Source organism: Panthera uncia, chromosome B4 (genome assembly GCF_023721935.1).
Source record: "Panthera uncia isolate 11264 chromosome B4, Puncia_PCG_1.0, whole genome shotgun sequence".
NCBI classification, from domain to species: Eukaryota; Metazoa; Chordata; class Mammalia; order Carnivora; family Felidae; genus Panthera; species Panthera uncia.
In genome coordinates, this window is record NC_064809.1 from 43,848,244 (window position 1) to 43,864,073 (window position 15,830).

The 15,830-nt window shown below is 37.4% G+C and overlaps 1 protein-coding gene and 1 non-coding gene across 2 annotated transcripts; both read right to left on the reverse strand.

Annotated features, from left to right (window-relative positions):
* Positions 1–2,567: 2,567 nt before the first annotated feature.
* Positions 2,568–2,672, reverse strand: LOC125920503 (U6 spliceosomal RNA). Its single transcript, XR_007457092.1, has one exon. It is a non-coding gene; the product is annotated as a U6 spliceosomal RNA (small nuclear RNA).
* Positions 2,673–3,466: 794 nt separating this feature from the next.
* LOC125920100 (taste receptor type 2 member 8-like) lies at positions 3,467–4,443 on the reverse strand. The gene has a single exon (XM_049627102.1). It carries the CDS (start codon positions 4,441–4,443, stop codon positions 3,514–3,516), a length of 930 nt encoding a protein of 309 aa, XP_049483059.1. The 3' UTR covers positions 3,467–3,513.
* Between the last annotated feature and the right edge of the window lie 11,387 nt (positions 4,444–15,830).

The following is a 15,830-nucleotide window of genomic DNA, read 5'->3' on the forward strand; positions in this document are numbered from 1 at the left end:
AAAGTATAAGTATATTAGTCAAGACAAGAAACAAAACAAAAACAAACACACAAAAAACAACAACAATGAAAATCACATACATGAGCTAAATCTTGCCCACTGATTTCACCCGCACGTATAGATATTAAAAATTCACATTGAGGCAAATCAAACCAATGAAAGAGAAATACTAGCTTGAACACACAAAAGAACAAACCTTCAAGAAAATGCAGGGAATGCAAAGGACACAGAATACTAAATCAATATAACACCCAGCACTGTTGGTAGATCAGAGGAATTTGATAGGCTTTCATAACTATATATCGATAATATTATCGCACAGTAAAATGGCAAACAGAATCCTTGGAACTTAAAATCACATCTGTCTCTTTAATTATTAGTATAGTCGTGCTGAATTAGAGAAGAGACTCTTCTGAATATCAAATTAGTGAGCTGGAAGTTCCAGCCTAATAATTTGTGTAAAATGTTTCAGAAGAAATAAGAAAGAAAAATTCTGACAGGATATTTGTCCTGATGAGGACACTTGTAAAATAATAATATAATATAAAAGTCTATCTGCTGGTATTTTAAAAATACAAGAAGATAAATGAGAAGAAATAATCAAATAATGGGGGAAAACTCTTAGCCAAATAAAACTCTGGATTGAAAGGGTATTCCAAGGGCTAAACTGAGGACATTCTTGAGGCTTTAATAGAAAGAGAACACCCATAATTATAGTAATAATAAAAATTAAAAAAAAAACAAATAAGCAAACTCCACAGCTAGATATATTGGAGAAAGTTATAGATTGCAACAATAAAGATCAATGCTTCAAACTTTCAAACGCTGTTTGATTCGTATACCACAGGAAAAATTACAATTCTTAGGATCAAACTCCTAACTTAGGCTGCTACAAAAGACATCCACAGTCTCTCAACCAGTTTCTAGCTACTGTTTCAGACATTATATCTGTATTGGAGTAAATCAACATAACATATGCAATTATTCATCTATCAATGCTTTTGATTTTTGTTTTTTGTTTTTTGTTTTGCTGTAGCACCGTAATAAAGTGTAACTGTGACTGTAATAGCTTTTTCTGAGGTCCCTGAGCATTTCTCTGAGTCATTAAACATAAGGGTGGCCTTGGGGACCCCTGACATAGATGCCTACAAAAAAATGAGTCTGCATTAAAATATCTGGTATGATTGACAGCTTTCTTTAGCCAAAAGAGAACCCGAGGGGGACACTGGCTGTTTAACTTTGTTGCAATCATAAAGAAACCAAAAGCGGCAGGAATGCTGGGGAGAAGAACAAGAATCAGCAATGAAACAACCTTTCCCACATCAGGTGTTCAGGCTTGAATAGGATCTGAAAAAGGTAAGTAAGAAAAGTTTGATATTAAATGACAGATTTAAACTTTGGTTTTGGTCTGGATTGGATGCGACATATGCGTGAGTGACTATAGCTGCTGTAGGATCTGCCTAAGGTTTTATCCTGGCAAAAGAAGAACTCAACAAAATAGGGTTGTAGGGGCCATGGGGGAAAGAATAAATTTGCTTTCTGCTTTCATGCTACTGAAGTCCAACTTTTTGAAAATAAGGTGCATTTATATCTCACCTAGACAAAGCTTTTCAAATATTCTACCCTCTTAAAATGTAGGCATCCCATACCTAAATTAAACTGCCCAAGGAAGGAACCAAAAGCAAGTGATCACTTATTATGCTAAGTAAAATAAGTCAGGCAGAGAAAGACAAATACTGTATGTTAGTTATATGTGGAATCTAAAAAAGATGAACATGCGAAAAGAGGGGCTGGGGTTGAGGATACTGGGGAGATGTTGTTTAGGAGTACAAAGTTACAGCTAGTAGATAAATAAGTTCTGGAAGTCTAATGTACGACATAGTGATTATAGCCAACAGCATAACTTATAAACTTCAAATTTGCTAAGAGAGTAGATCTAAATTGCTCTCAACACACCAAAAAGAACTGATAATTATGTAGCATGATAGAGGTGTTAGCTAATGCCACAGTGGTAATCATATTGCAATATATAAATGTATCCAACCAACACTCTGTATACCTCAGACTTACACATGTCAGTTACACGTCAGTTACATCTCCATTAAAAAAAAAATCAGTTATACCCTATTCTTTTTCTATGATATATTCCAAAGGCCTTTAAAACAACTTATTTTTTAAAAAAATAAATACATTTTTTCTCATACACCAATGGAAAGTCAAACAGCAAACTTAAATCCTGTTGCTTAAAAACTAGAGCATCTATGAGAGAGAAAGGTGAAATAAATAAAATAAATTTTTATTTACTGGGGGTTGGGGGTAGCAAGCAACCTCTGTCAAAACATGAGATTCCTGATAACCCAGAATTAATGAGTAATAATTGGTACCGAAACTGGCACTATACCTGGGGAATAAGAAAAATATAAAACTATTCTGCATTGTGTTTTCTGTATTTTTTTTCATACAAAATAACCTCTATAGTACCCTAGACTTTGAGCCTTGTATTTTGGGGGGTAAGAGGCACCAAGCTATTTTATTTGAATGAACAGTACAAATGAAAGAAGTTTTAAAAAAATACGGAGTGCTTCGTGAATGTGTGGATCAACCTTGGGTAGGGGCCATGCTAATCTCTGTATCATTCCAATTTCTAGTAAATGTGCTGCCCAAGTGAGCACACCTTGTATTTTCTAAGCCTTGTGTTTTTCCCTCTTATTCATTTATTTGTTTGAAACCACCTTTGCCATATATTTTCAAAAATTTTTAACGTTTTATTTACTCTTGAGAGACAGAGAGAGATAGAGCATGAGCAGGAGCGGGGAAGAGAGTGAGGGAGACATGGAATCTGAAGCAGGCTTGGGGTCCGAGCTGTCAGCACAGAGCCTGACGTGGGACTCAAACCCATGGACCATGAGATCATGACCTGAGCTGAAGACAGACGCTTAATGACTGAGACACTCAGGTGCCCCCAACTTTGGCATATGTTTAAGAAATAGTAGCGTTCTTATGGGCTCTCCAACAGGACTTCTAGGCACATGCTGTGGATGCATCACCAAAAATTCATCATGTCAGTTCATTCTATGTTCATCCTTTCCCAAATACCACTTTAAGTCATGGTTAGCCATCAGCCACAGGTAATAAGGTTTTAGGATGTCCAAATATTCATTTCATGAATTCTGGGGGGTTTCTGTCTCTGAGACTTGCTACACTTAATTTTGTACAGTTGTAATCTAGCCACAAGTAAATTTCTGTCTTCCCGAGTCTTTTCTTGTCTCTCATCAAATTCCCATTGCCTTGGTGATATATTCTAATTTTACAATTAATTACATCATCACTATTCTGATGGACACACAACAAAATCTTTTTCTTTTAACTTATTCGAGGCAGATGTTTTCAGTAAGATTCAATGACCTTGTCACAAAACAGAATAAAGGAAGTGGAGAGGAAGGAAAGAAACGTACATGGAGTTCTATTCATTATCTTCACTCTTGACAAAATCGCAGTCATTTCAGGCATGTTTTATGGGTGTGTGGGTTTCCTTAGATGCAGGCACTTCAGCTTCTTCAGGACACAGAGAGAAGCCTGTTTCAATTTGCTGGTCCATAAAATCAGAAGAAATGTATGGCCAGATGGATATAAAAATACTAGTGTATTAGCAAAAATCTTTGTCACCAAACTATCTAGGATGACATAGGCCAAATTCATCATAATAGTGCTCAAATAGTACATAAAGAAGAAGAGTAGGAATGAAATCATAGACTTCATGGCTCTCACGTGAACTTTTGTGATAGGATCCCCACCTCTGTCCTTCACCTGCCTGGTGTGGCTCCATAAGGAACGGATCAAAAGGACAAAGGAAGCCAGAGACACTGCAAAGGGGATGATGAACATTATGTTCAGGAGCATATGAGACAAAAATAACTCATATGTTCTCATTGTGAAACTCACTGTCCGATTTCTTTCCGCGTTTACCTTGCTTTTGATCAGACTCATAAACACTGTATCCTTAAAGGGAAGAGACAAGCAGAAAGAGAAGACTGCAGCCAGTACAATAATGAGAAGCACTTTGTGAATTCTCCATTTTAGCCAGAGGAAAATAGGGTTGGAAAAGTTGGCTATCTTGAAGAAATAGAAGACACTGAGGCAGGTGGTACAGGTTGTGCAGAAATAATTGGATCCTGTCCAGAGGATTTCAAAACTTATTAGTTGATTTTTCTTGTTCCATATTTCTTCACAAGGTACATCTACACCTATGCCTAAAATTATTATGCACAACAGAACTATTCTGGAAATAGCTAGGCAGGTACTAATAAAGTCAATTACGAAGAATTTCCAGTTCCTGATCCAGTCAATACGGTTAACCAATATAATGAATCCATTTCCCAGAATCCCCATTATGAATTCTCCAGCAAACAGTATCATAAATACATTCTTCAATATGCTTGCCATGCCCGCTGATAGTCAAGCTCTCTCTTCAGTACTCCTCTGATTTGTGAATTAAGTGTTATGGATTTATGGATCCAAAGCTTTAATGTTCAATAAGTTTCTTTTTCCTGTACTTTGATATCCGCTGGCAAAGAGAAGATTGCCTCCAGGATGCTCCCAAAGTCTTAGTCATCTTTTGGAAAACTACCTTTATTCCTCTCAAGATCCGAGCTAGTGCGTTTTCAAGGCAAATAGCATATTACCTGCTGCTGTCGCACTGCTTGTAATTTGTATGCAAAGCTATTCATTAAGATCTGAATCCTGGTTTGTTAAAACACAAACCAGATCTTGATTTTTACATATTTTTTACAACATCTTTTTTTTCTTTTAAGATTTAGACGTTTTTGATTCACTCACCTCAGTTATGAGCTAGAAACCTGAAAACCCAATCTAAAAAATATGGTGACTCCGTCTGGGTGCTCTGAGAGGCAAGCAAATTACCAGGGGAAATGCCCCAATGGGAAACGAAGGAGTGAGCAGGAGAAGGTTGGGGGAGTTTTTCTACTATATGCAAGTCTGAGTTCTGTGGAAGGAGAAGGAAGGAAAGGAGGTAGACCTTGGGTAGCGGAGCTATCCTAAGAGAGGTTGAAGAAAATCGGTGGGAATTTGCAAGTCCATGGCGCCCATCAGAGGTGGCCTGAGTCTCCCAGGAGTGGTCCTGCCATCGAATCTCTGCCCAGATCAATCGCGGGCGGCGAGCCGCTCATAGAAGGGGTTGGGGTGATGGGTTGCCGAGCACAGGGACATGAGCCTGCCAGCTGTTGGGGAAATAAAATTAAAAGCAAAATCTCCTGCTAACGCAGAAAACCTCTCTGCCAAGGAAGCAGAGAAAGAAAAGAGTTTCATTATCGGACAAAGCATTAAACCAGAATCTGATGCATCATTGCACAGGAAATTTACAAAAACAGAAAGAAATCTCACCCTTTTGTATAGTGCAAACAGATACAGTCCGTTACATACATGTTCTCAAGGTAAACAATAACTAGTCCAGCAGTAGGAAAACTGGGCAGCACTATTTAATACAGGTGGTTTGTCCTAAATTTACCTGGTATTGGGTTGACCATCTGTGGCAGTTAATTGGCTTTATACAAAGGAAAAATAAATTCATATATTTATGACAGGAGGCAGTTTTGCAACGTGGAGTCAGGCACTAGCTGAAGTTAGACTCTGGTCCTCTCATCGAAACTGGGAGATGGGGTGCTTATTTCTAACAGGGAGAATTAAGACACTTGTTTTCATTTGTATTTGCCCTTAGGTAGCCGGTTAGGTTCCCCTGAGTCAGATTTTTTAGAGGCACATTTTCGTAACCACCACAGGCAGCAAGTATCTTAATTTACAAAGTTTACCTTCACCTACTCACCTCACCAATACATATTATGTATAAATTACTCAAAGTTTACATAAATACAGAAAATCTGCTGTCCGAAGTTACACCAGGCTTTCTTGGAGTCTAGGGCAGCTGTGAAATGTGGCTGCAAGTGCTTTAACTCTCTCCTTTGACTGAGATCTGGGGTCTGCCACCCCTCTCCTTGAACCTGAGTGGGCTTGTGACTGCCTCGCCCAATATATTACAGTGGAAATGACATTATAGGAGCTTTCAGCTGTCCTAAAAAAAAAGCCATGCAGTTTTCGCGTTAATCACTAGAACATTTTCTCTGAGAGTCCTGAGGGGTCTGTCAGAAGTTTGACAAATCTGAGACGAGTCTGCGGGGAGGAAACCCAACCCACAGGAACAGGATACATGTAGGTAATCTGGTTAAACACTCAAACTGAGCCCGGATTTTTAATCACCCCACTGCGGTGACAGATCTGTGAGTGAAGAATCTGCTTGGCGATTCCAGCCTCTTGCATTTGAGCCACATTCAGCTGCTGGAGTCTTCTGAGGTTGAAGCCCCAGACATTTTGGAGCAGAGATAGGCTGTCCTGCTGTGTCCTGTCTAAATTCCTGACTCACAGCATCTGGGAGCATAATAAGATAGTTGTTGTTTTGTACCGCTAAATTTTGGATATTTTATTATTTATTTATTTATTTATTTATATTTTATTTTGTTCATGTTTATTTATTTTGGGAGAGAGAGACAGAGTGGGAGAGGGGCAGAGAGAGGGGGAGACCCAGAATCCGAAGCAGGCTCCAGCCTCCCAGCTGTCAGCACAGAGCCCGGTGCAGGGTTTGAACCCACGAACCGCGGGATCATGACCTGAGCTGGAGCCGGATGCTTAACCGACTGAGCCACGCAGGTGCCCCAAGAATTTTGGATATTTTAAAGAGGAATATGTATCCAGAACAAAATGACTTAGCATATAGATAGAAAAAGTCTTTTATTTTTCCAGCTGCCCATCTGTCTCTTTCCCCCAACACAAATAACATAACTTTTGTTAGACAAAATTACAATGCTTAAAAGATAGGCAAAGGACTTGAACAGACATTTCTACAAGGAAGACATACAAATGATCAATAGCACATGAGTAAATACTATACGTTACTTGTCATCAGGGAAATACAAATTCAAACCATAATGACCAGAATTCAGAAGTCAAGTAATAGCGAGTGTTGGCCAGAATGTAGAGAGATGAGAACCTCATATATTGAGAGTATAAAATAGTCCTGCTGCTTTGGAACACAGTCTAGCAGTTCCTCAAGAGATTAAACACAGAGTTACCATGACCCAGGAATTCCATACCTAGGTATAAACCCAAGAGAAATAAAACACATGTTCACACAAACACTTGTGTATGAATTTAAAAAAATTTTTTTTCTTTTTCATGTCTATTTATTTTTGACAGAGAAAGACAAAGCATGAGCAGGGGAGGGTCAGGCAGAGAGGCACAACGAGAATCCCAAACAGTCTCTGTCCTGTCAACACCGAGCTTGATGCGGGCTCGAACCCACGAACTGTGAGATCATGACCTGAGCCGAAATCAAGAGTCAGATGCTGAACCGACTGAGCCACCCAGGCGCCCTTGTGTTATGAATTTTTATAGCAGCATTATTTGTAGTAGCCAAATGATGGAAACAACTCAAAATGTTCATCAGGGGACGAATGCATAAACCAGATGTGCTCTATCCATATAATGGAATACTGTTCTGCCATACAAAGGGGCAGAGTACTGATACATGCTACAACATGGATGAACCTTGAGAGCATTATGCTAAGTGGAAGAAACCAGTCACAACAGACCACATATTATATGATTCTAATATGAACTAAGTTTAAAATAGGAAAATCTATAGTTACAGGGAATAGATTAGTGGTTGCTTAGAGCTGGGGTGGGGTGGGTGTGGAATGATGAGAAGACAGGGAGATGTTTAGGGAGCTAAAGGGTACAGGTCTCTGTGAGGTGATAAAAATGTTCTAAAATTGACTGGTGAGGGTTGCACATATCTGTGAGAATACTAAAACCTTTCAAATGTACACTTAAATGAGTGAGTTGTATGGCATGTGAATTATATTTCAATGAAACTATTTAAGAAAAAAAGATACAGGAGCGCCTGGGTGGCTCAGTTGGTTACGCGTGTCCGACTTAGGCTCAGGTCATGATCTCATGGTTTTTGGGTTCGAGCCCCGCGTCAGGCTCTGTGCTGGCAGCTCAGAGCCTGCAGCCTGCTTCAGATTTTGTGTGTGTGTCTCTCTTTGCTCCTCCCCTGCTCACACTCTGTCTCTCTCTCTCTCAAAACTAAATAAAAGATTTTAAAAAAGGATATAGGGGTACCTGGTGGGGCTCAGTCGGTTGAGTGTCCAACTCCTGATTTCTGCTGCGGTCATCATCTCACAGCTCATGAGATTGAACCCAGTGTTGGACTCTGTGCTGAGTGCAGAGACTGCTTCGGATTCTCTCTCTCCCTCTCTCTCTCTGCCCCTTCCCTGCTCTCTCTCTCTCTCAAAAATAAATAAACATTAAAAAAAAGAAAAAAGATATATAAGATGTTTTCCTTATAAACCATGAGTATAATATCTGTGTATATTTTTCATAACTTTCTTCTACATTGGAGTGATCCTATTTGCTTAGTTATGTTTAATTCTGATCTATAAACAAAAATTCTTTATTTCTGGGTTATAAATAAAAATATCAAAAACCATATTAATTTCACTTTTGCTGACTCTATTATGAAGAAGCTTTTTACTGCTCATATGAAGCATGATAGGGTAGGCTATGCTGTAACATCCAAAATGTCAGTTTCGTACAAGTTTCATTTCTGGGTTCACATTCCATAACCAATTTAGTTTAAAATTGCAGGGTGGAGTAGGGCAAGTTCTCCTCCATGTAATCTCCCAGAAATGCAGGCTACTGGAATGTAACACCCAACATGTGGCCTTTAAATTACTTTCCTGGGAAAGAGAGGGACAAGGAAGTTCATGCTCAACCTCTTAAATAAATCAGTCCCAAAGTGACACATAAGTTTGCTTCAAGCCCATTGGCCTGAACAAATCACAAACCCCATACTAATTGCAAGGGCCTGGGAAATCTGAGATAGCTCAGAGATGTTCAATGTCTCTTCCACGGTTCACACTTGTAGTCATAAAATACAATCTCACTCCCTCCTCATTGGTGTAGAACACATTTACCTCCTCTCCCCAAGAAAGATAACCCAAAGACCATAGCTCAAATACCTACAGCTCAAATTCTAACATCTCTGGTCTGGACTTGGCACCTTTTGACATAGAGATTTGTAAAGTAAAACAACAGATAACTTGTTCTTATCCACTCTCCCCCCTACACATCCAGTGCTCAATAGTGACATAGGGACAGGTTAGCTGAAAATAAACAAGCATCTTTATTCATTGTGCCTTGTTCTCAGACATGTTCATTTCTTTGTTTTGTTTTCCTAATACATTCCTCTAATAGAGACGATCTTAATGGTCATCTGGGAATCAAATCATGAGATCATGACCTGATTACAAATCAAGAGTTGGAGACTTAACCGACTGAGCCACCCAGGTGCCCTTCTTATTAGAGTTTTAAGAATTCTTTATAGACATGCCTGGGTGGCTCAGTCAGTTAAGCCTCCAACTCTTTTTTTTTTTTTTTTTTGGTAAGTTTTATTTATTTATTTGTTTTGAGAGAAAATCCCAAGCAGGTTCTGCACTGTCAGCGCAGAGCCCAACTCAGAGCTCAATCCCAAGAACCATGAGATCATGACCTGAGCCAAAATCAAGAGTCAGATGCTAAACCGACTGAGCCACCCAGGTGCCCCAAGCCTCCAACTCTTGATCTCGGCTCAGGTCATGATCTCGCAGTTAGTGAGTTCAAGCCCTGAGTTGGGCTCCTCAATGTTAGCATAGGGCCTGCTTGAGATTCTCTTTCTCTATCTCTGCCCTTCCCCCTCCCCTGCTTTCTCTAGCATGAGCACACTCTGTCAAAATAAATAAACACACAAAAAATGTTTTTTAAAAATTCTTTACATATTTTAGATAACAGTGAATTATGAATATAGATTCCTATTTTTGGCTTGCCTCTTTATTCTCTTAACAATATCATTTATTTTTTAATTTTTAATTTTTTTCAAGTTTATTTATTTTGAAAGAGTGTGTGAACAGGGGAGGGGCAGAAAAAGAAGGAGAGAGGGAATCCCAAGCAGGCTCTGCACTGTCAGCACAGAGCCTGAAGCAGGGCTTGAACCCATGAACCTTGAGATTATGAGCTTGGTCAAGATCAGGAGTTGGATGTTCAACCAGCTGAACCATCCAGGTGCCCCTATTTTTTTAATTTTTAAATTTCAACTTTATTTGTCAATTCAAGTATAACTGACAAATAATATTGTAAGATATTTCAGTTGTATATCATGGTGATATTATATACATATATATTGTGAGAGAATTTCTCCCATCTAATTAATTAACATATCCATCGTCTCACATACTTCTATTTTTTGAGGCTTTTTCATGAAAATATTTAAGTTCCACTCGCTCAGCACATTTCAATGATACAATACAGTGTTATCAACTATAGTCACCATGTTTTACATTAGATCCCCAGAATTTATTAATCTTACAGCTCGAAGTTCATGCAGTATTTGTCCTTTGCTTTCTGGCTTATTTCACTTAGCATAATGCCCCCAAGGTCCATCCATGCAGTTGCAAATGACAAGACAGCCTTTTTCATAGCTAAATAATAGCCCATCGTTTGTATATACCATGTCTTTATCCATTCATCCGTTGGTAAACACTTAGGTTTCCATATCTTAGCTATGGTGAATAATGCTGCAAAAAACAAAGGGGTACAAATATCTCTTTGATGTCCTTAACAATGTCTTCTAAAAATAAGTTCAATTATCGCTTATTTGGTTTATCTAGAAAATGGTTCCTTAATCCAAGGTCATAAAGATTTTCTCTTATATTTTCTAGAAGTTTTACAATTTTAGGTTTTATATAATCCAGTCATTTATTTTTTAATTTTTAATTTTTAATTTTTTTAAGTTTATTTATTTTGAGAGAGTGTGTGAACAGGGGAGGGGCAGAGAAAGAAGGAGAGAGGGAATCCCAAGCAGGCTCTGCACTGTCAGCACAGAGCCTGAAACAGGGTTTCTATAATCCAGGTTCTATAATCCAGTTAGAGTACACTTTTGTACGTGTTGCAAGGTGTAGTTGTTTGTTTTTTTATCTTTTGCATATGGATATTTAATTGTTCTTATACGTTAGTTGAAAAGAAAATCTTTCTTCACTGAATTGTCTTTTTACATTCGTTGAAAACGAATTGTTAATACATGTAAGTCTCTTCCTTAGTTATCTATTCTGTTCTATTCTGTTTGTGTATTTTTACACCAATACCACATTGTCTCAATCAGTGTAGATTTATAAGTCTTGACATCAGGTAGAGTAAGTCTTCCAGATTTGTTTTACCTTTTCTTTTGTTTGTTTGTTTGTGTTTGTTATTCTGTTTCTTTGCATTCCCATATTTTTTTAGAACTAGCATGTTAATTTCTACAAGAAAAGTCTGCTGGAATTTTATCGGGATTGCACTGAATCAATTTAAGCAAAAATGACATCTAAAAAAATACTGTGGGGGCACCTGGTGGCTCAGTTAAGCATCCGACTTCGGCTCAGGTCATGATCTCATGGTTTGTGAGTTCAAGCCCCGTGTCAGGCTCTGTGCTGACAGCTCGGAGCATGGAGCCTGCTTCGGATTCTGTGTCTCCGTCTCTCTTTGCCCCTCCCCCATTTGTGCTCTGTCTGTCTCTATCAAAAATAAATAAAAAGTAAAAAAAAAAAATTTTTTTTTAAATACTGTGTTTTCCAATGATAAATAATATATAGCTTTTAACTTACTTGAATGTATTGTAATTTTCAGTGTACATATTTTTAACACTTTTTATTATGTTTGTCTTTAAGTATTTCATATTTTTATGATATTGTAAATGATAGTTGTTTTTTTTTTATTTCACTTTCTCATTGTTGTTGCTGGTATATAGAAATATAATTATTTTTACGTGTTGATCCTTTATCCTACAACCTTGTCACACTCACTTATTAGTTTTAGTAGTTTTTTTATTTTGAGGTCTTTTTGTTTTTTTGTTTTGCAGATTCCATGGAATTTTCTACTTAGATGGTCATGTCATCTGTAAGTAAAGACAGTTTTATTTCCTCTTGTAGAATATGGATTCCTTCTTTTTTTTCCTTGCCTTATTGCACTGGCTACAACCTTCAGTATCGTGTTAATTAGAAGTATTGACAGTGAATTTTCTTGCTTTGTTTGGATATTAGGACAACGTGGTCAGTTTTCCTCTATTAAATATGCATTTAGCTCTGGCTTTTTCTTTGGTGCTCTGTATCAAGTTTAGAAATGTCTCATCTAGTCCTAGTTTACTGGGAGGTTTTTATCAATAGAACTTGGGTTTTATCAAATTATTTTTTTGCACCTATTGAGATAACCATATGATTTTTCTTCTTTAATCTGTTAGTATGATGACCTACATTGACTTTTCTATTAAACTAACTTTACATCTTTTGATAAACTCTACTGTGTATTGATATATTATCCTTTTTATATGTTGATGTATTCGATTTACTTTTTATTGAGGATTTTTGCATCTATGTCCATAAGTAACTATTGTCTATAATTTCTTTCTGGTGATATCTATGTCTGTTGTTTTTTTTTTTTTTTAATGGTAATGTTGGCCTCATAAAGTGAGTTGGGAAATACTTCTTGTATTCTATTTTCAGGAAGATATTGTGTAGAATTATTATTATCCTTTTTCAAATATTTGGCAGAATTTGTGAGTGAAATCATCTGGGCTTGGAGTTTTCTATTTTAAAAGATTTTAAATTATAAGTTTAACTTCTTTAATAAATGTCTTTTCAGGTTATCTATTTTTTCTTGAGTGAGTTTTCGTATTTTATATAGCTCAAGGAATTGATCCATTTCATTTAAGTTGTCAAATAATGGGCAAGAGTTGTTTGTAGTATTACTCTGTTTAATGTCAGTAGTCTGAGGATATCTTCTTTTTTAATTCCTAATATTGATAATTTGTGTCTCCTTTTTTTTCTTTATCAATCTAGCTAGTATTTTATGAATTATATTGATATTTTCTAAAAAACTAATTTTTTGTTTTATTGGGTTTTTTCCTTTTGTTTTACTGTTTTCAATTTCATTGATTTCTGGACTTTTAAAAAATTATTATCATTTCCTACCTCAACTTTCTTTGGGCTTAATTTGCTCTTTTAATTTACTTGTTTTTTAAGTTGTAATCTTAGCCTATTGGTATAAGACCTTTCATCTTCTCTAATATAAGAATTTTCTGCAATAAATTTCCCTCAAAGCACTAGTTTAGCTGCAACCTTCTAATGTTGATATGTTTTATTTTTATTTTTTTACTTCAAAATGTTCATAATTTCCCTTGAATCTTTATCTTTGATGTATTTAGAAGTATGTTGTTCTATTTTAAATATTTATGGTATCCAGATTCTTTTTGTCTTATTATTATTTTTTCATTTAAGTCTTACAGTCAAATAACATACTTTGTATAATTTTAATTATTTTATTTGCTTTTTAAGGCTTGTTTTACGAGCCAGAATATGTCTACCATGGTGAAGTTTCCATGTGCAAATGAAACATGCATTCTGCTGTTGTTGGAGAGAATATTTTATTAATGCCCATTAAACCAAGTTAATAGTGGTGTTTCAGTCTTTAATGTCCTTACTAATTTTCTGTGTACCTACTCTGTTGATTACTGAATGAAGACTGTTGCAGTTTCCAAGTGGATTGTGGGTTTGCTTTTTTCTCCTTTCAGTGCTATCAATTCATACTTCATGTATTGTATAATTCTCTAGCTACATGTGTACGTGCTTAGGACCTTTATGTCTTCTCAGGAATTGACTTTTTGTCATTTTTTATTATTTTTTTATTTTTTTATTTTTTAAATTTTTTTTTAACGTTTATTTATTTTTGAGACAGGGAGAGACAGCATGAATGGGGGAGGGTCAGAGAGAGGGAGACACAGAATCTGAAACAGGCTCCAGGCTCCGAGCTGTCAGCACAGAGCCCAACGGGGCTCGAACTCACGGACCGCGAGATCATGACCTGAGCCGAAGTCAGATGCCCAACAGACTGAGCCACCCAGGCGCCCCAGTTTTTGTCATTTTTTTAAATATTCTATCCTTAGTATTTTTTCTTGTTCGGAAGTCTGCGTTATGTGATATTAGTACAGCTTCTTCAGTTTATCTTTATTGACGTTTTCATGGTACCACATTTTCCATGTTTTTATTGTCAACTTATGTATGTCAACTTATTTATATTAAAGTGAGGTTTTTTATTATTTTTTTTATTTATTTTTTCCCCAATATATGAAGTTTATTGTCAAATTGGTTTCCATACAACACCCAGTGCTCATCCCAAAAGGTGCCCTAAAGTGAGGTTTTTTAGACTGCACATAGTTGGATCTTGTTTTTTCTCTAATCAATCTGACAATCCCTGTTTTCTTTCTTGGTTTGTTTAGACCATTTATATTAAATGTGTCAGTATATTAGTCTTTAAATATATCAATTTATTATTTTTTAGATTCATTCCCTCTGGGTTTGATTCCACTGCTCTTCATTTCCTGTCCTTTAAAAATATTAATTGTTTTTAATCTTCCATTTTATTTATTAGCTTTTTGGTTTTAGTAATTGAGCACCCAGGCTGGTTTATGCAAACCAGCCCCACAGTCTTTTCCGTCCTCTATCTAGTTTGCATCTCCTGTGAGGGTTCCAGTCAGCACTTCACCCAAGAGCCCATGGCGACTTACTACTGCCCCCTAGAGGACTGAGGAAGTCGCTAGCAGGAGCCAGGTCTGCTCTGCCAGGAAGTACTTTGTGTTAATGACCCCTCAGAGCATGAATATCTTGAGGTGAATCTGGAGTCGCTTAGTCTCTCAGCCTCTCCTTTCCTCACCAGAAAAAAAAATGGGGACAATAATGCCTCACACACAGGATTGTGGTGAGAACCAAACAAGATAGTAGCACATGTGAAACCTTATGCTTTGGGATATTCATAGTAGTAATAGGAGACAGAAGTAGTAATAGTTGTTGCTTTTATTACTATTACCTACAATTCTCCTTCAGGACCCTGCTGGGGTTAGGATACTGTTCGCAGGAAGATGCTTCCTTTGACTCAGAATAGCCAGCAGGCTCAAAGGGCTATTGAGGAACTGAAGCCTTGGTTAGGGGCCTCCTGGACTAATGCTTCATGACTCACCATGATACTTGGTCTGAAATTCAGCCCTGTGCTCGGACACAAAACAGCATGTTGAGGGTTCAGTAAAGCATTGTTTGGCTCTTGCCCAGATGACAAACCTGCAACCTTGTGCCAGGAGAGGAGTCCCTTCAACCATCTAGTGAAACTAGAATTTCTCCCCTCCCCCCTCTGAAAGGTGGATAAATGGTGCTTATGGTAAGAAGTCCATGCAACACAATTTCACAAAGGACCTTTTCAATGTTTCCTTGCTTCTTCACTCCCAGTTTCTTCTTCTGGCATTCTCTCTAGGGGCATCTCATTGCATGGTCCAGGATTTTTTTTTTTTTTCTTACTTCTTTCTTACTTCTTTTCTTACTTCTCCCCTCCCCCCCCCACCGCCATTCTCTTCCTCCCAGTGCTCCTTCTGTTGGCTCTCAACTTATCAGATGCTAGGTTTGAGGTTCTTTACTGCATATGAATGAAAAAGCACAGTAGCTAAAATAGAGAGCGAATGATTTTGGCCTCATTGGCAGCATGCCCATAACCTGGTCACCTAGGCTAGGCAGCCACAATGACTGGGTATCTTTCACTGTAACTCAAAAAGACCCTGGTTATATGCTCATCAGGTCTACATGGTTATAATGTTCTTTGGTGAGCAAGCCCCCAAATGTCTGGATTGTGCATTCTATGGGAGAGACTGAAAA

Excerpts from the sequence above, each read along its gene's own strand:
- LOC125920100 (XM_049627102.1), bottom strand. The coding sequence starts at position 4,443 with ATGGCAAGCATATTGAAGAATGTATTTATGATACTGTTTGCTGGAGAA.